Raw genomic sequence first — 27,467 nt, 5'->3', positions numbered from 1 at the left:
TTATGTTTGTAAAAAAAAACTCTAATCACATTTTCTGCCTATAACATTTGTTGGGTGGTCTTTACCGATTCAATTATATTTAATCACCTTTCCCACTTGCCCTTTGCAGTGTCACTAAAGTCCCACTGAACATTTCTCTTGGCTGATCCATCAACATCCATCTTATTTAATAAAAAATAAATGATTCAGTGAACCTTTCTATTCAGTCTGTTTTATAAAGCTGCAATAGCAATAAAAAGCAGGTACTTTTAGGTGCCACCTACCCCCCCACCCCCTAAAATACAGGTGCTCTGATGTACACAGGGATTGAATTACTAAAACTGGACATTGCAAAATCTGTAGCTTCCAGTTTTTTTTTTTTGTCAAAGCCCATTTGATGCGACGTTATTAGATGACTGCTCAGTTGCACCAGATTTTAGTAAACAGTGTGACTGGCCTGCACCCCTTGATCCTGAACCCTTCCATTACCAATAGCTAGGCACAGAAAGTGAGAATGAGCAGACCATCCAACACATTTATTAAGAAAAGTTGATCCATGCATATTGGGTTTTGCAGCTGCCCAGGGAGTTTGCATTTTGGTAGTAATGTGCAGGCACTTCAGGGTGCCTCTAAGTACAAACACCATTCCAAGACTGTTTGCATTAACACGTCATTCCCACAAAAGTGAAGACAACCCAGCACAGACCGCAAAAAGTATAAACCAACATTACTGGTTATGTGCTGTCGCAGTGTAGTGTCTGGAAATACTAGTACTCATCTTTATCAGTATCTTTGTGTCTGCGATCCTAGGTCCAGAGCTTTAAATGTTTGAAATAAGCCCAACCCATCCCAGGTCAATTATATTCCAGAGCCTCTATTGCCAACTGGGGATTTTATTATTTCCCTGGCTCTAACTAATGACCAATTACAACACAATATTATAAAGGGTAGAGTGTCCATTTAGGGTGGGTGACAGAATGAATGTTATAGTACTGGTTACCTATATACCTTTTTATTTTAATCTTTAAAAATTTCAGTGGAGTACCTAATAAATTGATTGGCAAAGTAGAAAAAGCTTTATGAAACTGCTCAGTGGATAATGGCGATTGAGATGCTTAAACCTCATAAAGGCCCAGATGGTTATACAACTGCATACTATAGGGCATTTGCTTCATGTTTAGCTCCTAGATTTATTAAGGCATTTAATTCAATTTTGGAAGAACGGCCTATACCAATAGACACCCTAAGGTCACACATTACTGTGATTCCCAAGGAAGGTAAGGACCATGCTCATTGTATGAACTATCGACCTGTCTCCCTACTAAATGTAGACTTAAAATTTTTTACACGTATATTAGCGTCAAGATTACAATCTCACCCTCAGGATATCATCCACCCTGATCAGGCCGGGTTTGTACCAACGAAGGAGGCAAAGGATAACACTACTAGAGTCTTAAATATCATTTATTTAGCTCATCTGCATAAAATACCATTGTGTTTGTTATCCTCTGATGCAGAAAAGGCCTTTGACAGGGTGGATTGGACATTCCTGAAGGAGACGTTAATCCATATCGGGGTGGGGGAGGGGTTTAGTAAATGGATAGAGGCTATATACTCGGCTCAATCTGCAGCTGTTAGAATCAATGAGATAACCTCCTCATACTTAAATTTGAGGAATGGCAAAACGGATCATCAAGCTGCGGCTTTTGCAGATGATATACTGTTTTTTATTACATCCCAAGAAACCACGTTGCCAAACTTATTAAAAGAGTTTAACCGATACTCTGCCATGTCAAATTTCAAAATTAATATTCAAAAATCGGAACTGCTCAATATTACGCTGTCTCCTGCGCGTATTAAAGCTCTTCGAGCTTCATTCTCTTTTCCGACATATCTAGGGGTCAAATTGACTCCCTTAGTAGACAAAATATTCGCAGCTAATTTTCCACCGATAATGTGGGATTTGTCGGCTGACCTGGAGAGATGGAATAAGGGTCCCTATACATGAATGGGTAGAAATTTCCAAAAATGAACATTTTGCCCAGGTTATTGTGTTTCAGACTTTACCGATAGCTATTCCAGGGCCATTTCTGAAATCACTGCATAGTATTTTTATCAGATTTATCTAGGCAAAAAAGCACCCACGTCTATCCTACAACCTCCTGGCCGGGCCTAAAACCCAGGGTGGTATGGCATTCCCAGACCCAAACCGATACTATCAGGCAGCACACCTTGCCAGGGTTATGGCGTGGTGCAGAGATGGGGGATATAAAACATGGGTAGCAATTAAACAATCATGCACCAAGATTCCACTTCAATGTGTGTCATGGTTAAGGCCAAATGCACTTGGCATATTGAGGAACCATCCTTTGATAGGGGCAACTCTGCGAGTAGTACAACAAAGCCATTTTTTCGCCAAAGAAGGAGAAATATCCCGGATGTATCCAATATTGGGAAACCCAGCATTTCCCCCTGGATATACAGATAGCCGTTTCAGACAAACAGTGAGATAGGGTAAATTTCATCTAGGTGATTATCTTGAAGAATCCACCACTGGATCCATGGCGGATGCAGCAACTTACTCACTTTCTCAGTTCAATTCTTCGTAAGGAGTGGTCAGGTCGTCCCAATATGTCCGTGGAAAATGTATGCTTGGTAAAAGCTCCCTTAGCATATGGGCTTGATAAATAGGAAGGAAGATGAAGATTATCTATACCGTCAGTATATTTAGAAAAGAAAAATGTTTGGAACTGAAATGTTCTGTAAATTCCTTTAGTGTAGAATCGATTTGTGATATGTTATATATGTGACACTTATGCAATTGAAATATGTTTGTTTGTATAAAATGGATTAAAAAACAATAAAATATAGAAAAAAATAAAAAAAGATAATGGTGATGGCTAGATCCATAATATTACCAAAATAATATAACCATTACACTCAAGAATGGATCACATCCTGTTTTTTGTTTTGTTTTACTTTAATTCACCTTTATTTTCAAAGTCATTACATTTTAAGTGAACAATCTTTCCATATAGAGATGTTAGTGGCATTAATAACTACCAAAAGCGTGTCTAAAACAAATTATATGCACATAATTACTAACAAATTATGTGTACATTGTCAGAATATGAGGTAAGAGAGATCATGTAGTAATAAATCTCATCCTATTATAACATATATTCATAAACATATGTTAAGCACATACAAGGAACCCCTTAAATTCTTCAAACACTAGAAACTAGATCTGAAATGTTAGCACAACATGCAACATTTCGTCAAAAGACAAACCATTTGGAAGAGAGCTACAACTTTTCCAGTTATCTGTAGGTGTCAAATTTTCCACAGTGCAAAAAAAAACAAAAAAGGAATTTAGTGATGTGGGTGCATTCCAGTTGCTTCCAAACTAATTACACCGATGTCCATTTTGTTTACCATCTCCAAACTTGATTTTATTAACTCCCAAAATGCAAAACGTAATGCTCATTCTCTGGATTGGTCTGTGGTCTACCTGGGTATCTTGTTAAACACACATTTCATCTTTTATGCCATCCTCATTATGGGGACTACCACAGACTTAAACTCTTAATACATACTGTTGTCCAGAGAAAAAAATTTGTTGAGGCAGATTCTGATGATAGCTCTGCCAGACATAAGGAGATCCATCCATGTGTAATTTTCAGGAAATATTATGAATGCTCTATACAGGTGGACCATTTATAAACCACTTTGATGGCATGAGTGACTGAATGGTGTATAGATATAAACAGTGACAGTGAGAAGCCCTGTCACTGTGAGAGTATAGTAACATGTGACACAGGATTTACATGTATGGTAAATGCAAAGTTCCAGACTAGTGTTTCTGGGCAGAGAAAGCCATGTATTTTTCTCTCTCTGGATTCTGTAGTTCTGGATCGGGACTTTCAAATCTGTGTCCGGGTTTTGCTAGACGCCTGCAACCTGGCTGAGTACACAGGTGTGCAGGGTCCTTATATACTCAGGCCTGAGGATAGCTCAGAGCTTCCAGTTGTGAGACCGCCCCCAGGGTGCAAGACGAAAGGTCTCGCCCCCCCGTGGTCAGGGGGTCCCAGACAGAATCCAGGAGACAGAAGGTCTTGTTCCAGTAGTCAGATCGGCTCCTATGAGGGAGTCATGAGAACACAAATCCAATGGCCAAAGGTGGGCCGTGTAGCAGGGCACTGTGACTAAAGTCTAGAGAGCCAAGTATCCAGGAGAGCTGGACAACACAGTCAAAGACTGGTAAGAGGTGTAGCGTGGTACTGCAGTTGAAGTTGAGAAGGCTTATGAACCAGGTGGATTTGCATTTTCCAGTGTTTGTATTCTGCTGAAGCTGGAGAAGATCCCGTGTGGTAAACTTTATGTTGGACGGCTTTGCTTTCTGCCATTTTAATAAAAGTGAGCTACCAGGCCCTTAAATATAGTTCCTGTCTGCCGTGGACTTGCTATATAAAACACATCTACCATGAGAGCTAACATATATTGTAAATGGCCACACAATTCCAAGGCAAATTAGTCCCTTAAAGTGGATGTAAAGGCAGAAGGTTTTTTATCTCAATGCATGCTATGCATTAAGATAAAAAGCCTTTTGTGTGCAGCAGCCCCCCTAACACTTACCAGAGGACCCTCCCTGTCCAGCAATGTCCACAAGTGTCTCAGCCATCTTAGATTCTCCCTCCTGATTGGCTGAGATACAGCAGTGGCGCTATTGGCTGCCACTGCTGTCAATCAAAATCAGCTAGCCAATTAGGGGAGAGAGGGGGCGGGGCCATGTCGGGCCGTGTGTCTGAATGAACACAGGGAGCTGTGTCTTGGCTGCCCCCAAAGCAAGCTGCTTGCTGTGGGGCACTCAACAGGAGGGAGGGGCCAGGATCACAGGAGAGGGACCCGAGAAGAGGAGGATCTGGGCTGCTCTGTGCAAATCCACTGCAACACAGCAGGTAAGTATAACATGTTTGTTATTCTTATAGGAAAGAAAACAAGACTTTACAATTACTTTAAAGGTTTTGTTCAGGGTGCATGCAGCAGGACCAGCACAGCAGTCCAACATATGGCAAATACACCAAGGCCGCCGCACTCCACAACTTCAATTTTTTCTCTTTATTTTCAAACAATGGGCATTACAATACCATAACAGCTCTGGAAGATTTTACCCCCTTCATGACCAGGCCATTTTTTTTGCTATATGGCACTGCAATACATTAACTGGTAATTGCGCGCTCATGTAAAGCTGTACATAAACATAACATTTTCACACAAATAGACATTACTTTTTGTGCCATTTGACCACCAATGTATTTTTAATTTTTATCGATATAAAGGAAAAAAAGACTGAAAAAAATCTACTTTTGGCTATAAAAATTCCCAAAAATTAAAGAAAGAAGTCTTCATAAATGTAGGCCAAAATTTATTCTGCTACATGTCTGGTAAAAAACAAAGTAAGTGTATATTGACTGGTTTGCGTGAAAGGTATACAAACTATGGTGTAGATACTAGTTTTTTTTTTTATACTAGCAATGGTGGTTATCAGTGACTTCTAGAGGGACTGTGATAGTGCGGCGGGCAATCTGACTAATGCTGCATACACACGACCGTTTTTTGGGTCATTAAAAACGATCGTGTGTGGGCTCCAGAGCATTTTTCACGATGTAAAAAATGGCCATTAAAAATTTAGAACATGCTCTAATTTTTCACTATGTTTTTAACATTGTTGTTTTTAACGTCGTGAAAAATGGTCGTGTGTGGGCTTTAACTACGTAAAAAAACGCGCATGCTCAGAAGCAAGTTATGAGACGGGAGCGCTCGTTCTGGTAAAACTAGCATTCGTAATGGAGATAGCACATTCATCACACTGTAACAGACTAAAAAGCGCAAATCGTCTTTTACTAACACGAAATCAGCAAAAGCAGCCCAAAGGGTGGCGCATCGGAATGGAACTTCGCCTTTATAGAGCATTTTTTTTCACGATCATGTGTAGGCAAGGCCGTTTTAACGAACAGGTTGAAAAAAAACTTAGTTTTTTTTCTAGACCATTAAAAATGTAATTTTTTACAACCCGAAAAACGGTTGTGTATGCGGCATGACACTTTGTGGGAACTGACTAACTGCCAGTGACAATCTCAAGTAACACCAATACAGTGATCAGTGCTATTAATATACACTGTTACTGTACTAATGGCACTAGTTGGGAAAGGGATAACAGCTAGGGCAATCAACCAGAGAAAGCAAAGGTTTAGGGTCAACAGGAGTGTAGTCAACCTCCCTAGACATGGCTGCAATGAGAAAATCAACCCCAGATTGAATAGTAGGAAAATATGAATAGTAGTTTAAAAACCAGGGAAAACTTCCAAAGCGATATAAGCTGAACTTCAAGAACAAGGTGCATCAGTGTCTGATCACACCATCTGTTACTATTTGAGCAACAGTGGCCTTAAAGTGGAGTTCCACCCAAAAATTGAACTTTCGCTTTTCAGAATCCCCCCCCTCCGGTGTCACATTTGGCACCTTTCAGGGGGAGGAGGGAGCAGATACCTGTGTAATCCAGATATTTGCTCCCACTTCCGGGCACAGGTTGCTTCGGCGACCTACGCCACGTCCGGCCCCTCCTCCACCACACCCCCCCGCTGTCCTCTGGGAGACACACAGGTCCCAGAAGACAGCAGGGACCAGTAGGATCGCACAGTTCGGCTCGCGCATGCGCAGTAGGGAACCAGGAAGTGAAGCCGCAAGGCTTCACTTCCTGATTCCCTTACCAAAGATGGCGGCACCTCCATCCGAGAGCTGAGGGACAGATTGGCTTTGGGTGCTTTGCTGCATCTAGCAAGAGGTGTCCTGAATCTGTGCAGGGCACAGTAAAATCTCAAGACTATCAAGGAATGCTAAAGCAAAATGTACTGCCCAGTATCGGGAAGCTTTTTCTCAGTTGTTGGTCATGGGTACTCCAACAGGATAATAATTGAAGACACACAGCTAAAAGCACAGCATAATTGAAAGAATAAAACAATGGGCTATGCAGAAGTGGCCTACTATTAACCCTCATCTGACTCCTATTGGACATTTATGGAAAGAGCTGAAACCCCAGAGAGCATCTAAGAACCCCAGGAAGGGGTCATTGTGGGTTCCTCTTTTTTCATGAAAAGGTTCCAACAAATGGGTCCATGCTTGCAAGCGAATAGTATATAGGGATGGCGAGGACTGGTCTTCCGTGGATACATTGTTATAAAAGGATCATTATGATTGTGTGGAATAGACAATGATGAACGACAATCACCTTGTTCAATTCCAAGTTATTTCAGAAAAAATTGTCTGAAAATGTATCTAAAACCCAAGACAAAAATATATTATACTGCAGTTTACCAATCATTAGATGTGATGGATACTATAGTTTTTTCTTATTCAAGCTTTTTTTTATCTGGCGATTATGAGAATTACATACCACACTTACACCTCCCTATATCTACGAAGAGAGCCATGGCTGCCACCCAGGCTGGATCTCACACATTTCATCTATTGTTCTATTACATAAAGGCGGGGAGAGCAGTCATTTACAGAAGCAAGATAACATTGTTTTTGCTTTCAGTTCATTTATCACAAAGGACTTAACAAGGGTACTGCATTCCTGGCAAGATAAACAAGTATTTTCTCTCCTTACTGAAATGTTCTTCGCTTGAAAAAAAAAGAAAACAAATGCAGCCACCCCATTTAAAATCTGGTAACACTGCAATATATTTCATTTTTGTTCTTGGGTTTAGTTAAAGCGGTTGTAAACCCGCATGAAATATTTTTTTTTTTCCTCCTGTAAGGGAAAAGTCATAATGAGCTAATATGCGCCGCATATTAGCTCATTATGAAATACTTACCTCGGAACGAGGTGTGTAGTCACTTACATGGTTCACGCAGAGCGAGAAGCTTGATCACCAAGCTTTATCACCAATCCTTGTTTCCACAACAATCAAAACATTTCAAAATCCAATTGTCATTGGGACAGAAAGTGAGGTGAAATCTTCTGAACAGGGGCACAGACAGCAAAAAAAAACTTACAGGGGTGTTAACCCTTCACTATGCTTTCCAAAAAAAAGTAAACATTTTTTTTTGTCTGAGTTACACTTGTTATCCTATACTAAGGCTGAAACAGTTACTAAAACGGTTTAGAATCATCACTCAAATTGTTTCAATTATCCAAACCTGTGAAAAGCAAAATTTTCAACTCATTAAAGTTAATCAACCTTATTAAACTAATGCAAGAATGATTCTCATGATTGAAAAAATTATTCATAATAAAAGGTGAATTTCTCTTGCCTTTACATGCTGTATCTATGTGAGTATTTTATATATAAAAAAAAGTGCAATTCATCCTAAATCTCTGAAAGCCTACAGTCACACAACATGCCCAGGACCCAGCTTTTACTCTGTCACCACTTGCATCATAGCATCCTTTGAACCCAACAAAAATACTACCCAACATAAAGAGACATTTTTGTTTTGGAGAGAAAAGGGGGAGGGTTATGAGATTTCAACAGAACTATTCTTATGACATCTAAATAGCCCCTGTGTCTCTTATCCTTCTGAAGAGGTAAGATGAAAGATGAGCATTTTTCATGAGACTTAATACTAATGGCTATTTAGCTTTCAGCATATCTTAAGTAACCAAACCCATTAGTTCAGTGTAGGTCTTCATGCTTATTGCATATGTGACATTTCAAATATTTTATAGCCTGGCCTCTTCCAGTAGCAGGGCGGAATTAAGTGCTCACATTTTACATGAGGTTATCGCTTAAACAGTGCTAATACGATAATGCATGCAAACTGTATTGCTTTTCTGAAGTCAACTGACACTCTCTAACCCTTTCCTTGCTAAAGGTGGCTATATTACACCACCAAAGAGCCAAAAGGAGGAGGAAGCCTGCTGCGGCTTGCACGGATTAATTCTGGATAACTTTTTAGAATATAGATCAGGAAGGAGGTAAAGAATTTAAAGTTGTAAGAGCGTGTCTGAGGTATTAAACGTATATTTGTTGATGCGGCTCCATACGTGAGTCAAGCTCTTTTGTGTTGTTCGGAAATCTTGGCTGATTAGCAGAACATTCTTGTAATAACACCTCTGAGCTGGGGCACAAGGAAGCCTCTCAGAGCTCTCCAAAACATTGATGGGAAGGAGACACATATAAACAATACATATCGCGGCTTATCTGCAATGACAAAGCCTATCCCTGCTTTTATAATAAATATGCACTGACTTGTTTGCGAGTCACTTTATCAGCTGGGATTCCAAGGTGGGATTGGAAAGGCGCCAAGTACAATGTTAGAGGGAGTAGCAGACCAGATTTAAACTCTACAAAATATAGCCATCTTTAAAACAAGAAAGGAAAAGGGGGGAAAGACACAAGAAGGCTGCTGGGAGGGTTGCATATAACCTTAAATGAACGCACAATCCTTCTTAATGTTCTAGTTTAGCTCATTTACCTGAAATTTGCTCAGTGCCAGCCTTGCTTGGTAAGGTCACTGATCAAAATTCCTAGACGTGTTGGTGGTTACAGAGTCAGGGTGGCTTCAAGGCGTCTTGAGGATGTTTTAGATACCCATAGCAAAAACATAATTGCTACATCTATAGGCTTGCTACTGAGAATCTAAAATAAGAATATTTTCTGGATTTCAGGTAGCACTCTACAAGCAAACACACCATTTTGAAAACATGACAATTTTTGGCACATATTTGTCATATAATGTCAATGGCCAACTTCAAGCCACCAGTAACGATGAGCACAGCATCACAAGTTTTTTCATAAATATTGTTTTTTTTTTCTTCCCACAGATTCAAGAGAATGGGGCTTTTAAAATATGCAGTACCTTTTCAATATAGCAAGGCAAATTAAACAGGTTGTATGTACACTAAAACCTTGGAGTGTGAGCATAATTTGTGCCGGAAGCATGCTTGTAATCCAAAGCACATGTACTGTATTTGCTGGCGTAGAAGACTACCTTTTACACTTAAAAAAACTGGCCAAAAAGCAGGGGTTGTCTTATACGCCGGGTCAGCTGCTCGGATGCTTGCTGGATGTGCGGTAATACTGTATGAAGCTTGGGCTACATACAGAATGTACCGCTTAGCCAATCCTAGTAAGCGATGTATTCAAATGAAAACAGAGCCTGCTCGGATTGGAGTAACAACCTCTGCCAATCCAAGCAGGCTACATACAGCGTCTTATAAGCCCGGTCGCCTTATCCACCAGCAAATACGCGTATATCAAAGCAAATTTTCCCATAAGGAATAATGAAAACTCAAATGATTTGTTCCACAACCATTTATTCATAAGTCCTTCAGTCTATGGTCTATATAAAAAGATCATAGCAATGTGATAAGTTGTGTAACCATAAAATGTCCATCCACAAATGGAAGTCTCCAGAAGGGGATTAGAAGAAAAATTCAGCAGGAGCTACAGAGTATAAAACAGAAGAGAGGCGCCTCCTCTAAGTGTAGCAATATGGCTACATTTAATGAAGGTACAACATTTAGCAACTCACATAGTTGATTAAATAGGAAACATCCAAGTATGCAGGCATCCAGGGTAAAGAGATTCACATAGACCATCTTTCTCACCGCCGGCTCACCACTGTCAGTCTGCAATCGTGACCGGGAAGACTACCTTGCAGTATAGCGATCTGAAAGCGAGGCTTGAAGTGGAAGGGACGGCGTTAATAGTGGTAAGGATGGTCTATGTGGACATCTTTACCCCGGATGCCTGCATACTTAGATGTGCCTGTTTTAATCAACCATGTGAGTTTCTAAATGTTGTACCTTCATTAAATGTAACCATATTGCTACACTTAGAAGCGCCTCTCTTCTCTTTTATACTCAGTTGTGACATGACGCTACTTTTATATCAAGACTTCGCTTGTATATCAAGTTACAACTTATAAAAAAAAAATGAGCTTGTCTTGCAAAATGCTCTCAAACCAAGGTTTTGCTGTATTGTGTTTTCATTGTCTTAGCCCATATAAATCTCCTTTGGCCTCATGCACATTTCTTTCCAGCCCTTAAACCACTTACACATGGACAGAATGTCGGGAGACATTTGTCGGTACAAAAAATACAGGTCGATATTCTTCCCTTGTGTAGGTCGATCTGTCTGACAGAAGCTGGCTGTTCTGCTGGCTTCTGTCTGACGTGCATGCTGGAAAACCAGCAGCCGACTGACTCCCGATCGGCGTTCTCAGCCCCAATGGCAGAGATTGCTGATTAGAGTGTTCTGGCGGGGGGCTGTCCCCCTGTCAGAGCACAACAACTCAGCAGGGGAGATCGCTGGACTAACCTTGCATGGTTAGTACAGCATCTCTGACCAGAGCTGACAGTTTTTTTCGTGCAAGCAGGGTTGCGTGAAAACCCCCCCCCAAAAAAAACTAATAGTGTGTACCCAGCTTTATATATATATACCCAGTGAAGTGACTGGCCTCAAGTGATACACAGAGATAAAAAAAAATCCTCCTACATAAGTTGCACACTGGTTTATTTGCAGTCTTCTCTACAGACATTCAAAATGCAGAATCAAAAACGTTTGTCTGAACTGTCAGGGGGAAAAAAAAGGGAGGAGGAGAGCTTAAGTCACATTCTGCAGAGCCAAGTGTGGAGAGTTTTGAGAGCTGATTGGAGGAAAGGGACACACCCCCTTCACACAGGAACAGAGCCACGGCTGTTAATCAGATGGAGCTCCCTCTCCTGTCACCTTTTTTTCTCTTGGTGTCAGAAAAACTTGTCAGAAAAAATTCATGCTGTTAGCAGAGGAGTGAAGCAGCAGACATAAATGACACTTAATGCTCTTAATCTAGACAAGTACACAATATAGAAGGATATGGTTTCATTATATGTCATGCACATTGCTGTATCGAGATGGGGCTCAGGTAAGTAAAGGGGGGCTGAGGGGAGAGCTGCACCTAGGTGTTTTTTTTTTACCTTCATTTACAGAATGCACCAAGGTAAAAAGCCTGTCTTTAGATTCACCAAGTTTATCTTCATCAATCTTACAAACATGAATTAAAACAGGTAGAGAGTAATAGCAGATAAAGCATATTCACATCCACTTGGATGCCAATGAGCCTGAAAGCTCTCCCACAACTGGAGGTCACATGATTGCGAAGCTAAAATAAACTGTTTTTTTGTAGCCTACTGTACCTTCTCTGTGTTTTTCTGAACAAATGCATGCTTCCTGACGCTGTACTGAAGGCAAGACCTGCTTGGAAATAATTTCATGGCTTTTATGACACTGAATCTAGCAGTTATGAAGAGCATTACTCTTTTAAAGCTGCAACCCCACTACATTACTATTGGCATAATTGGCACACCTGGCATTGCCTGATCGCTCCCAGGCATCTACTGCAAATGAAGATCCTTGGTCGTTTTGGTGTTACTGTATTAGAGTCTCAGACATCAAAGGAAGGCACAGACTAAAAGTTACTTAACAATAAAGCTAATTCAATATTCTGATATTTATTTTATGGATAAAATGTAAAACTAATACATATCAGCTGTCCCTCACCAGTGGTTTAGAATACACATGTGCCTCCCAGCAGCCTCTTAGGTCATTACATTACTGTCTCAACACCTGTTGCATTATTAATTTTCATTAGCACAAAGCCAAACACAGGCCTTAATCATACCATTAAATTCAAATGTTTAATTTTATTACTGAACAAAGTTTTTTTAGTATCCTTGTTTCATATGCTTTCTTCATAAATACCTTCTCATTAAAGTAACCAGTCTCCCACCCAGATATCATTCTCGATCCAAGATTATGACATTAAAAGAACTCAAAGCAGATGCAGAAGAAATACAAGTCCAGAGAACTGTTAAATATAAACCGATAATGATTTGCCGTCTGGGTCTGTGCAACAATAGCACACAAAGAATATCCTGTGCACGATCAGTCTTTATTATAAACTGCCCAGTTGGGTGAGAATCTTGGGCGGCAAAAGATTTTCCCTTTCCTTTTTCCTGAATTAAAACGTCTTGACTTCTGCCACATCGACACATCCTAGAAACACCTGTCTATGACCTACAGGGGCCTCCTGAAGGAACCTAGACCTCTGTCTGGAGTGGACTCCAGCCAGGGTCATATAAGGGTAAAATCGCATACACCACTGAAAGACAGCCAGAATCTACTCTTGTGGATTGGCTATTTGTTCAGCAGAGAGAAGTGGTGAAAAGTGCAAGCTGGGACCTTTTCTTAGAAACGTGTGTAACGAGGGACAAAGCAACACACAAAAAAAAAAAACATCCTGCAGAAAATGAAGACTGGATACCACTGCTATAAAGACACGGCAGTGTGTTTCCAGCCCCTGGACTCTGTACCAGACTACAGATCTTTTAGCACATTTTACTTTGATTACAAAGTTGAGCAAGTAGTTACGGTAAATATACTGTTCTACATGCCAAGTGAAATGGCATGGTTTTAGGCAAGGTCTGTTTTAAAGTGTACCTGTGTCCAGACTATGCATAGTAATTTACATAATTTTAACAGACATTAAAAGCAATTTTAAATCAAGCCCTTGCTCGCCTCCGCAGCTATATGCACTGTAGAGAAAATGATCTTTAAATTCACAACAGAGGCACTTAAATCACAACTCCTTTTCCCTTTATTTTGCAAGGAAGAATCATTTTGGCAGCCTTTTAATGTAAGCAAACCCCAGGTATTTCTAAAGCCAGCCATGGATTGATTGAATTTTGGTCGGTTCAACAGGGACTGGTCAAGATTCTATCCACCTATGGGCAGGCTGATTGTACCCAGCTCTATCCATCGATTAGCTTGGGGACAACCAGCATGTCAGATTTTTGGCATGCGATTATTGCCAGCGGCTAGAGCCCCTAGCAGTTATAACTCGGTTCTCCTGGCTAAGAAGGCCTTCCGTGCCCTTCCACAAGGAGAACACAATAGCTCTGCGGGAGGGCAACGACCGTGGTTGCAGGGAAATTGCATTAATCTATGGCCTGCTTTAATTGTTAGGGTCAATGTACACTAGGTGGCTGAAAAAATGTTTATGTGCATCTATTGGCCTTTATAAGCATTTTTTCCCCAAAACATTCCCCTCTGCTCATTTTCCCACTATAATTAATGTACATGTATAAACGGCAAACGCTCCTAAATGTGTTAGGCATGTTATTGTTTTTTTTCTGCCTGAAATCTTTCAAAAAACACACCTGTGATTTTTCTAAGCCTTAAAATGCTCCTCTGCAAATATGCCTGTAAGTCCCAAAATGTGCATGGACAAATAAGCTACAAAGCTACAAGCTAAAATACAATACATCACGGTCCCGACTTCGGAGGCGATTTCAGAGACTCATGAACCCGCACAGATGTCTGTCAAATTGCCCCCGAAGTCAGACTGCATTGCCGGGTTGAAATCTTGCGAGGTCAGCTTATACCCAGGCTTATACCTCAGTGCCAGTTCCCGATTTGTGGAAGAGGACTTAATTGCATGGAACCCCATCTGTCTACAGTATATAGAACAGCAATAACCATCTGTCCTCATGGACAGCACAGTGAAAGTGGTCTATGGAACATTTGACCAAAATACAGCTCAAGGTGCAAATGCTCCCCATTCCATCTTCATAGTTCTGTCTGGATTTCAACACTTTTGTGACACTACATACATTTAAAATATTTTCAGGATTTTTCTCTTATATGCTACATGCATAAATATAGTCATTATGGCATACTTGTACCTGTGTAGAAGCGGTCATGAATTCATCTTTTGTGCCCATAATTTTCTGTAACTAAAAAAAAGCAAAAAAGGCGTTAATTACCGTGCATTTTACGTTCAGGGTGTTCCGTACTTATAAAAAAGCATGGCAACTTTTACATGTATGAATTCAATTTACAGTTTTGTTCCATTACTGAAATCTCTTTGTAGTTTTCAAAGAAAATTTATTACGGCAATATTGAACCAAACCTGATTAAGACTGTATTATACACTCAAATTACAGTCGTTCTGGAAGATCTGGACTATTGACCAATGCCCGAAGGAAGGGCTCCTATTTTAACCATGGACCTTGGATTCTCAAGAACAGAAACTCCCATCCCCGGATTCAGACTCCTACTACCACAATCATCTAAAATGCAGTAAAACGTGCAGAATTTGTATAGGGCTACAGTGTGAATCACGCCCAACGACTAGATTACATATGCTCGTCTCCAAAACTCACTCTAGAATAGAATGCAATGTAGTTGATTACAAAAAGAGCAGAGCCAGTACAGAAGGGCATCATCATTAACATGTCCAGTGCAGTACATCCTCCAAATGTGGCCCTGGCCGTAGCAAGCGCAGAAGTAAATCCTGCATATACATTTCAATGTATATGAATCTATGTATAGAAAGACAGGACTCTTTGCATAATACATGTTTATAACAGCTACCCCCCGAGCAGATTTTTCTGTATTATCTTTTTGGTACTACCACAAATCATACTTATTTACAGTCCCTAAAGAAGCCTAAAGTAAAGTGGGCATCCACTGTAACAATTTCTTGTTCAAATATTTTATTGACATGAAGATGGGTGAAAGACGAAAAACATGTCACAAAGACAATTTGTGGCTTAAAACAATCGGTACAATCATCCAGTTTTGTATTGAGAATGAGAACAATCTAAGCATCAGTAGAACACAAAACAATCACATTAAAGAGGGGGTTCAGCCTATAAACATTTTTCTTTTTTCTAGCATTAAATTAAGCATAGTAGCGTGAGCTACAGTATGCCTTTATTTATTTTTTTTGCCCCGTACTCACTGTTTAATCCTATAGTGAAGATTCAGACTCCCTGCGGGGAATGGGCGTTCCTATCCAGAGGGAAGATGATTGACGGCCGGCTCTGGCGCGTCACGCTTCTCTGGAAATTGCCGAAATAGGACTTGGCTCTTCACAGCGCCTGCGCCTAGTCTGTGCGCAGGCGCCGTATAGCGCCGTGAAGAGCCGAGACCTATTCCGGCTATCTTCGGGGAGCGTGACGTGCCATAGCCGGCCGTTAATCATCTTCCCTCTGGATAGGAACACCCATTCCCCGCGGGGAGTCTGAATCTTCACTATAGGATTAAACAGTGAGTACGGGGCAAAAATAAATAAATAAAGGCATACTGTAGCTTGCGCTACTATGCTTAATTTAATGCTAGAATGTTGTTATTGAGGGTGAACCACCGCTTTAAGGATAGTTAGTTGAAAATGAGTTAATGATGCCCAAATACTGAAGTAAGTCGAGGTAATACTTAAACATAACTGGGAGAACAGTGGGTTGCCTGTGCCAGAGTGTGTGGGCTTAACGTGGATGTCCCAATTCCTAATTATCAAGAAGGGCAAAGAATTGTGTGGTAAATGTCAACCTGGGGAATGATTAGGTTTGAGATGTGTAATGGCTTGAGTAAACCATAAGAGGAGGAGGAGACATGGTAAGAAGCATTGAGTCCACTGGAACAATTTAAAAACAGCATGGCTGTGTGGGGCTCCTCCAACACAGCCACTTTATTCATTCACAGAGCTCTGTGAATGAATGAATTACATCTACCACCTTCCATTGTGGCAGACAGCTCTTGTGAGCGCCCTTGTAGCTCATTGACCGTCCTGCTCTTCAGTAACTCTGCTCATACAAGAGGTATGGCCAGAAAGATAAACAGAGTTTGAAGGAGCCTGCCATTGCACTGTGATCTACTGATCATGGGTGTAATGCTTTCCAAGCCCCTGTGTGAAAAAATAATAAATGCATTTATTTTCTGCAGAAATATGTGCATGATTTTTTTCCCTAAAGGGGAACTTGGCCTTTAAACTTAAAACCAAACTTGTAATATATTGCAACTTCAGCTTACCAATCATTAGATGTGGTGGCTGCATTCGTTTTTTTATTTTCTTAAGCAGTTACAGCAAACAGTTTTTTGGGAATAAAGGTTTTACATGATTATTTAAAAAACGATCATTGTAAGCACCCCTGTCAGTGATCATTTGTCTGTAACTGCTATATAATAAATGTTTGCTTATGGGTATAATGGCACTTTAATCAATGGGTAATGTGAAGCGTACTAATGTGCCTGCTTGTATCTCATTTTAAAAGGATAATACATTTGCTCTGTCAGCTCTAGGAGATCTTGTGCATAAACGATTGAGTGAACTGTATTCTTTGCTAGTGATAGAACCATATGGTTAGAGTCATCACTTGCTGAAGTCTGGAATCCTGTCTGGCAGACAAGTACCAACTGGTTGAAAGTATAAACTTGTTGAACCCTGATACATGAATGGACTTGGGAGACCATGGAGAATATTTGGTTTTATAGCAACAGGAGCTCACTACGGCAGAACGTTCTAGGGAGTAGGACGTGTGTGTTTTAGCTCCAGGCAGGCTCCCAGCATCCAGTATCCAGCTACACTGATATTCTCGGATGCGTCCAGTCTATGGTCCCCTCTCCCAGCCCTCCCTTACCCTAAACAGCAGCCGACTGCAGCCACATGTCTGCCACTATTTCCACCTGAGTGGCTAACTTAAGCATAGGCAAATCGGACAGAGCGTGGCTGCGGCCTACATTTATCCAGCCTCCCTCTTCTTCCTCCTTTCTCCCGCAGGTTTCGCCAGTCATCAAGGTCCACAGACCTGCCACCGAACCGGCAATAGGCCCCGGAGCGCACTGAGAGGTAATCGCCCACTCCCCGCGGCAGGCCACGGCTTCCTTAGGAAGGTCCGCAGCTGCGGCCTAGCGGCATGCCGCCCCCGGCCATCCACGATCCCAGCCGCTTCCTCCAGCCCACAAATCCACTCTCTCCAGACCGCCTTCAGCAGCCTCAGTGGTCCCCCCCATTCCCCGGAGCCCCCCCGAGCCAACGGCCTTCTTCCCCAGCAGGAAAGTCTGCGGCTCGGGCCTAGCTCCGTCGGGCGGCCATCTTGGTACACCGAAGGAACGTGGTTCACCTTATCCTCACCCCCCCTCAGATTCCACAACTGGGGTAAGATCACACGGGAACCAGGGCTCACCTGTGACCCCCCCCCCTTGGGCCTCCGACTATAGAGAAGCCTGAAGGAAGAAGGACAGGCCGGTAACTACCAGCCACAGTGCTACACCCTAGCACTCTCACCCTCACCCCATGCTCTCTTTTTTTCTCTCCATTACCTACACCCCTCACCTGTCGTGCCTACACCAGAGGACTGTCAGCCGCATGACGTGGGACAAATAGGTCTTCGACCGTCAACTTTAAACAGGTAAGGACCCAGGCCTCGACCACCATAGCAAGTTGATCCAGGGTTCACCCGATCGCCTCTGAGGGATCAGGAAGGGATTTTTCTCCCCTGCTGTATCCTATTGGCCTCACTCGGCAGTTTTTTTTTCGCCTTCCTCTGGATCAACTAGGGGTTAGATTGGGGGTCCACACTATCGCCACCCATCATCATCATTAGCATTGTCCACCAGATAGTTACCACCATTGTTATCACCAGCGCCTATTACAACTAACCATCTCATCACCTTTGGCGCTTTTGGTATCATGGTTAACATGAAATATTCAGCAAAACCATTTGTGGTCTAAGGACTACTGCCTCAACATTACTGGATGGCACCAAACAAATATTATAGAAAGAACAACTGCTAAGAATTGATCGACGATCGACTGTCAAAAATAGGATGCCACCATCTCAGCTACAACATTTATCATGCGCCTTGATCAACACAAGATCCGCAGTAAAGCACAGACAGGAAATCCACGACTTCATCATTCAACACAACATAGCCAGCTTTCTGTGATGAAGAGGCAGTCTAACAGAATTTATTTCGACCTACACCTTAAATACCAAACATCTCCTGTTACTTGGGGACTTCAACCTCTGGGCCAACTCCTCACAGGATCCCGTCGCCGATGCTTGCATTGACCAATCGGAAGGATTAGGTCTGCAGCAACTGATATGCGTGCCCACGCATGTTTCAGGTCACACCCTCGAACTTATCTTCAAACAGGATATGGATATCAACATAATGGAGAATGGGTCCTTTCCCTGGACAGATCACCACGCAATCAAATTCAAAATCACTACTAACGCCCTCTTAAAAAAAACGACAAACCCGTTAACAACACACTGGACAAGATCCCAGAAGAAGCTCCACTTGGAACTCTTCAAAACTACACTATTAAATAAAATAAAAACAATAGAACAACGTCAAACAGCAGTGGAAACACTCAACTCCATCAACAAAGCTCTACTACAGACAGCAGACATAGTCGCTCCAAAACGCGGAACGCTCATCCGGAAAAACAACTCTGGTTGGTTCAATGATGCTCTCACGTTATTGAAGCAAGAACGCAGAAGAGCGAAAGCCGCCTGGAGAAGAAACTCAACAAAGGAAAATCCCACAATTTACAAACTAATTACTAAGAAATATCACAAAGAAATCTTTAAAGCAAAAATAATAATTTTTTTCTAATATCCTCGCAAAAGCCTGTAACCGTCTCCGCGAACTCTTCAACTTAGTCGCTCAGACCATGAATCCAGCCTGCCTAGAGGCTCCGAATCATGAAACACAAGATTTTTGCAATGAATTATAGGATTATTTCATTAACAAAAAACTTAAAAAATCCGTGAAACAATTCAGCAAAATAAAACTACCAGCCCCACCCCTTTAAATCAAAAAGGCAATATTAACAAAAATATGCCTCAATCAGCAAAATTGACACTAAAGTCACTTTCCATCGACACCACTAAAAATATCATCGGAACCCTGCGAGACAGTACATCGACTAATGACATCATTCCCACAAAACTGAGGAAAGAAAGAATGTGCCGATATTTTGGAACCAGCGATCACGCACCTTATAAACCAATTATTTAAGTAAGGTACGGTACCGACCTCACTGAAACAAGGCATAATTAAACCCATTCTAAAAAAAATAAAAAACAACCTCGACCCCAAAGACCCAAACCACGTCGACCCATAACAGGCCTAACAGTCTTCTCTAAGGTAATGGAGAAAGCAGTAGTCCAACAGCTACAGCACCATTTAGACAACCACAAACTACTGGACCCACATCAAATCGGGTTTCCGTCCAGGTCACGGGACGGAAACAGCACTCCTCAAAATATGGGATGACGCTCTCGAAGCAGCAGACGAAGGAGAATCTGGTCTTCTGTTACTGTTGGACCTGAGTGCGGCTTTTGATACAGTAGACCACAAAATGTTGATAACTTGCCTAGCAGAAGTAGCTAGAGTTGCAGACTCAGATCTACCCTGGTTCTTCTCCTTTCTGGAAAACCAATCCCAGATAGTGAAACTAGGTCCTTTCACTTCAGAAAAACGCACCGTGTCATGCGGAGTCCCTCAAGGGTCGCCTGTACTATTCAATATTTATCTCCGCCCTCTCCTCAAAATCATCAGTAATCAGGATTTACTCTACCATTCCTATGCCGACGACACACAACTTTACTTTCGTATTAGCAGCAAAAAGGACCATTTACTGGGCTAGAAAAATGCCTCACTCTGATAGAGAGCTGGATGACAGAGAGTTACCTTAAACTCAATGGATCAAAAACAGAACTTATTCTGCTCCATGCAAACCGAAAGAGACTTGCTATGACAACATGGACGCCCCCGCCCATTTTGGGACAAACCATCACCCCTAGCACCAAAGTTAAAAGCCTCGGAGTCACATTTGACTCCGACATGACAATGGATGCACAAATAGGTTCAGTAGTCAGCGGATCTCACCATCTGCTGCGCCTGCTACGTACACTCGTTCCCTTCATCCCAAAAGAAGACACAGCAGTAGTGGTGGGAACAATAATCAACTCCAGGCTCGACTATGCAAACGCCCTTTACCTCGGATTACCAAAATACCAGGTTGCTCATCTACAAGTCATCCAGAATACGGCGGCACGACTTGTAACAGGAAAAAAAAACTGGGAATCAATCACTCCCTCCCTCAGGTCCCTCCACTGGTTGCCCGTAAAAGACCGGATCACATTTAAGGCCCTCCGCCTGACGCACAAATGTGTACAAATGAAGCGCGCCCCAATATTTATGTGATAAAATAAAATGCCACAAACCCGATTGCGTTCTCCGATCTACCAACCAAAATCTACTTCAAATACCCAAGGCAAGCTACAAGACCAAAGGAGAACGAAGATTTGCAGTCCAAGGACCTCGACTGTGGAAAGCATTACCAACCAATATCCGAACGGAAGAGAATCACCAGGCTTTCAGAAAAAAACTCAAGACCCACCTATTCTGAAGACAAAAAATAGTAGGAAATGGATACCTTGCCTTGAGGCGATTCAGTTCACATTTGTAGCGCTATACAAGTTTTTCACTCGCTCACTCATCTTTTTCATGTGAACTTGGTTGCTGTGGGTTGCCACTGAAGTCATGGACTACTGCTGTTAAATTAAGTGTTTGCTTTCCTGGAACTTAACTTAATTTCACCATTTGTTTGTATCTGTGTTTTTGACATAATTATAACCTCACTAAAATTTGAATTATGGATGTGCATGTTTATTCTTACAGTCCAATTTATTACTTCTACCTGGAAAGGTAAAGTAGAACTAAAGGCATTTTTTTTTCACTTTGGATAGCGTAACCTTGTCAGCCATTTATGTCCCATTAGGGAGATTTCCCTTTACTTTTCTGTTCCATACCAAAACAGGAAGTGAGAGGAAATCCCTCCAAAAATAGGGAATACCTGGCTGTCACCAAGGTCATCAAAACTAGTGTCCCCATTGGAAGATTTATCAGACTCTATTACTGTTCTGATGTTAACCCAAAATGTGGGATTTTCTTTTACTTCCACTTGCAGTGATTACAGTAAACATGATAAATGTGTGCGAATCTCCGTAATGGGGCACAGACAGCAATAAAAACCTGCCAGGCGACACATAAGACATGGGAGAGTGCGTATTTTCATAAATGCCAGAGTTGGCTTTGAAGGATGCTTGGGAGGGAGAGTGGCCAATAAGAATCCTAATGTTTCAGCCTGCTCGGGCGGTTAGGCTCCATGCACACTGTATGTAATGTAATGGCGTATGCGCAGTGACTCAGGCCTCGTACACACGGGCCAGAATCTCGGGAGGAAAAAAAGTTGTTTTTCCTGACGAGATTCTTGGCAAGAAACTTTCCGCCCGAGTGTACACACAGTCCTTTCAAAAGAACCGCGGTTCTCTTGAAAGGCAAGAACACAGTGACGTCATCGCGCGCTCGTCACATTCGATGCCATCTTGCTTCACCCTACCTATGCCGAGGAAGCTACCGTGCATGCGTCAGTCATTTCAAGCATGCGCGGGTTTCCACGGCGACAGGTAAGTATACACACTCTCGGGTTTCTCGTCGGGAAACAGGCCGACAAGAATCGACAAGCAGGATCTCCATTTTTCTGAAAGCCTCGTACACACGCTCGGTTTACTCGGCACTCTTGCCGAGAAAACCGAGTGTGTGTACGAGGCTTTATATTGGCATGGGGCGTGGTAACCGGGTGATGCCGTCCGGTGACACCGCCCCTTAAGATGTCACCACCCAGGGCACGATGGGACAGTGATGTCATAAGGGGTAGGGTCACCAGACGACATCACGCAGTGACCACACCCCATGCCAATATAAGTCGTTGCGCACTGTGCACACAGCATTACAGTGGGAGACAGCGTCACATCAACATCGGAAGAAGAGCAGAGGGAAGAAGATGATGGAGAAGACCGGACAAGAGCTAGCAAAAGAGCGGAAGATATCGGAAGAGCCCAGCAGAAGACACCGGACAGCGGAAGAAGAAAAAGAGCGGAGAAGAAATCGGAAGAGACCACCGGAGCTGCCTAATAAATTACTTTAAAAACCTGTGTAGTGTGTTTTATTTTTGACACTTTTTTTTCCAGGTGAATGGGTAGTGGTACATTGTACCCCATACTCATTCACATAGGATGGGAGTCGGGATCTGGGGCCCCCTTATTAAAAGGGGCTTCCAGATTCCGATAAGCCCCCCGCAGACCTTGACAATCAACGGCCAGTGTTGTCTGGAAGAGGCCCTTGTCCTCATCAACATGGGGACAAGGTGCTTTGGGGTGGGAGGGCACAGGGCCCCCCCTGCCCCAAAGCACCTACCCCCCCAAGCTGAGGGCATGCGGCCTGGTACGGCTCAGGAGGGGGGCACTCACACGTCCCCACCCCCTTTCCTGGCCGGCCGGGATGTGTGCTCGGATAAGGGTCTGGTATAAATTTTGGGAGAACCCCCACGCTGTTTTTTTTTGGCGTAGGGGGTTCCATTTAAATCCATACCAGACCGGGGGGCTTGGTATCGTCCAAGGGGCGAACCCCACGCCAATTTTTTTTTTCATTTTGGCGGGGTTCCTCTTCATCCTAAGCATACAAGTCACACCGCAAGTTGGATCATGATGATCTGACTTCAGGTGCGACTTCTATTCAAATCAATGGGTTCCCATAGGAAACAATTGATTTTGAATAGAGGCAGAGAAACGCGGCTAAAAGCTAGAGCTGATAATGTGCATTGTCGGCAATGCAAAACTCTGATAAAATCACGTTTTTACAGCAGTGTTTTCCTGCCAGCAATCCGGCGTTCAGAACGACTTTGTGCATGGAGCCTTAGAGCCTACCAACTTTTATAGTTTAGAGTGCCTTGATTTTAGCTGGGTTGTTTTTACTGTGTTTTTTTATTGTGCTTTTGTTTCTGTTTGTTGTTTTTTTGCTATGCAATCGAGCCTGGGTATGCCCAATGTTATGTACTGTCAATTTCGAAACCTGCAATAATAAAAAAAAAAAAACCTTTCACTCTTTCCAAAACTAGATTTTTTTTTGCCTCTATCTATACTGTAAAACTTGGTTTGTTTAACTCAACGATGGATGCATTTTTCCAGAGAGTCCACAGAAGTCAGTCATCAGGTTTAAGGGCATGGCAGCCCATTTTCATTAAAAGGAACAAAATAAAAGTTTTTACACAGGATTGCCCACACAGGGGTTCTGCTCCAACAAATGCAACAACTGAGAGAAATACCAGGCCACCTGGCACCTAGGCTTACTTTGCCTTGACTTGCAGTTCCTTGCTGAACTGACCTACTCCTGGCCTTAACAGCGTTCTCCAGCCCACTGGGTTTGCTCACTGTACCCAAAACTTTAGGACTTCCTCCAGCCCTCTTGGACTTGCTAGTCGCCTCAGCCCTCCCAGACACTCTTCTGGTCTCCTAGGCCCTAATAGCCATCCCAACCTTCTCAGTCCTTCAGACAAGATGTCCCCCCTCACGTTCTTCAATGCTCATGTTATATGAAAGTTTGACTAGTATCCTCAACAATGCTGCCAGGTTTGCTGACCGTAATGCTGGGTACACACAGGCTGAAAACAGTCTGTTCGGCAGGAAGCGGCTGACTTTTGGCCTGTGTGTACAGCACCCTGTCCGACTGAAGCCAGTCTCACAGCTGGCTTCTGTCAAAGGAAAATGCTGGAAAACCAGCATCTGATCAGCGTGTTGTGCGGGGGGGGGGGGGGAATTCCCCCTGTCAGAACACAATTGTTCAGCAGGGGGGCCGCTGCATTAACATTGCATGTGTTACACCAGTGATCTGTACAGTTTTTCTTTTCATTCAGTCCGCTTGGTTGAATGAAATTTTTTTTAGCCAGTACCCAGCTTAAAATGGTTAACCCAACCAATGGCCCCCTGCGACTATGCTTTATAAAAATAATGCTGTATATACCTTTTTTTTTTACAGGGAGCTGATCTGTGCTCTTTGACCTGCCTCCTATCTCCTCTCTCTTGGCCAACAGATACAGTGGGCAGGGCCTGGGATCGCCCGCTGACATCAGTCAGGAGGGGAGGAGGAGAGAGGCTGGTCAATAAATGCAGATCAGCGCTCTGTAAACAAGGTATATACAGCATTTTTTCATAAAGCACAGTCACAGTCTACATTAAAAAAACAGAGGATATTAAAAAGAAAATTTGAGCAGCAGGATGAGAGGGGGCACCATGGACACGGAGCAGACAGGGGAGGAGGGAGGGGGAGGAGGGAGAGGATGGAGGAGCGGACACAGGTGACAGATGAGAGCTTTGGCTGACAGCGGCACGTACGCTTACAATGGGCTCAGCAGCCCTGATATATTGGTGTCAGCATACAGGGGGGGGGGGAGTGAGAAACTAGCAGGATCAGCCAGGTGATACAGGGGGCCAAATGACAGCACAAGCACTGTGCTGAATAACATGCTTTAAAGGAGCAGGATTTTTATTTTTTATTTTACAAATGCTTTAAGCCATCTACAGACCTCCACAAACACAAAAGTAATTATATCAAAGAAAGCATCCCCAGCATCCCTCACCCTCTGATGGATAGAGTCTCAAATTCCTACAGGGAGGAGCAAACTGCAAGCACCTTTAAAGAGATTCCATGGATACCCTCATTAAATACAAGCTGTCTGCCAGTCCTTTCCTTCTCAGCAATGGTTCCACCTGTTTTAAGTATCCAGCTGCCATCAACAGCTGTTTCTCAGGAATTTCTGAACTGAAGCAATTATGATTTTAAGACTGTAAATACTTGGAATGGCTGACTAGGGTAAAAAGTGATATAACAGTTACTGTTTACAATGAAAGTGCATTTATTCTTTAAAGTGGCACTCCAAAAGATTAATTTCTGTTTGCGATTGAACAGGAAATGGTTTGTCAGATTAGAAACTCAAAAACACCCAGAAAAGTTAAGCCCTGGACACCCAATTTAAAGCAGAGAAACATTACGAGTGGAGTTCTGCTTTAATTTTCTTAAAGTGATCTTACAATGTAGAGCAAACACAAGTATTTTTTAAAACAGTCACATTTCCACATAAAAACAGATCACATACCTTCTGTGTTCATCTCATTCCTCAAATGCCAGCAAGAATAAAAAATTGTCTTGAATTAAAACGTATTATATAAACACTTGTATTATGCTCCCAGAATAAGTTTCTATTAAAATGGGGTGGATATATTTGCGTTAAATATAGAGCCCCCCCCTCTCATATCTGGAATACCCATTGCTTCATTAAAGTACTATAAAGTGCTAGTACAGGTAGTTTTGAAGTAAGCGCGTGAATTTCAGAATTTATTTTTAGGGCACCATTACCACAAAATAATTATTTTAATCCTTCTTTGAGCAAGCAATATGCTAGAAAAAGCCTCAAAAGGAGTACATTTTGGTTAAGTTAAATGGAGAAAAAAACATTCAACATGTATGATGAAGTCTGTGGTATAGTCAAAGGGTCTAATCTTTTCTTTGCATTTTCTTTATGCAGTTTTATTGTCTAGAAAGGCAAAAATCTAATGTTTGTAGTCTCACAGACATTTAAACTTAAGCAAAACACCTTTTCCTCAAGTGTCAAAAGAAAGCCCCAGACACAAATCATAATCTTAGGGTCACAACTATATGCCCAACATACATGTTCAATCCTACTCTTCTAGCAACAAGCATACTTTATATGCACAGTTCAACACTAAAGCTCCTCTTCCCAGATTTTTCCCATTCAGTGAATGGATCACGAAGCTCCGTCTCTGTCCCTCTGTTCTTTTGAAGTTCACTATACTTGTCTTTTTTTCCAGGTTGTCTGAGAACTGCAGATGACTTCTCTGCATGACTACCCTACTTTCTCTCCTCTGAAGTTCCCACCAACATCTTCAGTGACGTTAATGTGAACGCTTCAGACACTTTTCAACTACTCAACCTAACCTCCTCTTTTAACATAAGGCAGTGGACACAAATTGCCACTCACTCCAATAGCAACACCATCAATCTTGTATTCTTCCACCTCTGACCTCCCTGCAGCCCAACACCCCTTTTCCTCACTCCTACTACAACCTTAACAGTTCCACACTTTCCCCTGTCTCCAACCTTCTTATGCCTCCAACCAGTAAACTGTTACCTGTAGAAACCTTCACCACCTCAACTCTGCCCTTCTTTACTCTGCTACTGACTGCCTTTATGACATAAAACCGCAACCCTGTCTTGAGTGTGGTGTAAAAATAAATCCCTGCAAGTCTTCACCCTCTACAAATCAGGCCCATCTCAAATACAACTCCTTCCTCCGCACTGCTAACAAAAAAACCCTACTACGACTCTCTCATCAAAACCCTCTCCTATAATCCTCATCATTTCTTTCTACCCTTAATTACCTACTTCACCCTCCACTACCTCCACCCACTGACTTATTTACTGCCCAGGAGATTGCCAATCATTTCAACGAAAGATCAATACAATTTGTGGTGAGATCTTCAATGTCCTGCTTTCTCCCCCAACACCACACTAATGTACTAAAACTTACCAATGACCTACTAACTCCATTACTTGTACTCTGAGCTTTCTGCTGCTTTTGACAATCGGCCACCTACTCCTCCTCAAACTCCACTTCTCCCTGGTTCTCCTGCTATCCATCTAAGCACATCTTCAGTGTCACATACAACTATCTCCTCCGCACCTTTTCCTCTTTCTGTTGGAGCACCCCAAGGCTCTTTCCTTGAGTCC

General features: G+C 42.3%; 1 protein-coding gene across 1 annotated transcript in view; it reads right to left on the bottom strand.

The window, feature by feature from the left end:
• MICU2 (mitochondrial calcium uptake 2) overlaps positions 1-27,467 on the bottom strand; it is a 538,279-nt gene that overhangs the window by 66,998 nt on the left and 443,814 nt on the right. The window contains 1 exon segment of the mRNA XM_040339327.1: positions 14,711-14,761. Within this exon segment, the coding sequence (XP_040195261.1) occupies positions 14,711-14,761 (51 nt within the window).

Source organism: Rana temporaria, chromosome 2 (assembly GCF_905171775.1).
Source record: "Rana temporaria chromosome 2, aRanTem1.1, whole genome shotgun sequence".
Classification (NCBI taxonomy): Eukaryota; Metazoa; Chordata; class Amphibia; order Anura; family Ranidae; genus Rana; species Rana temporaria.
This window is presented reverse-complemented; position numbering and strand designations above follow the sequence as displayed.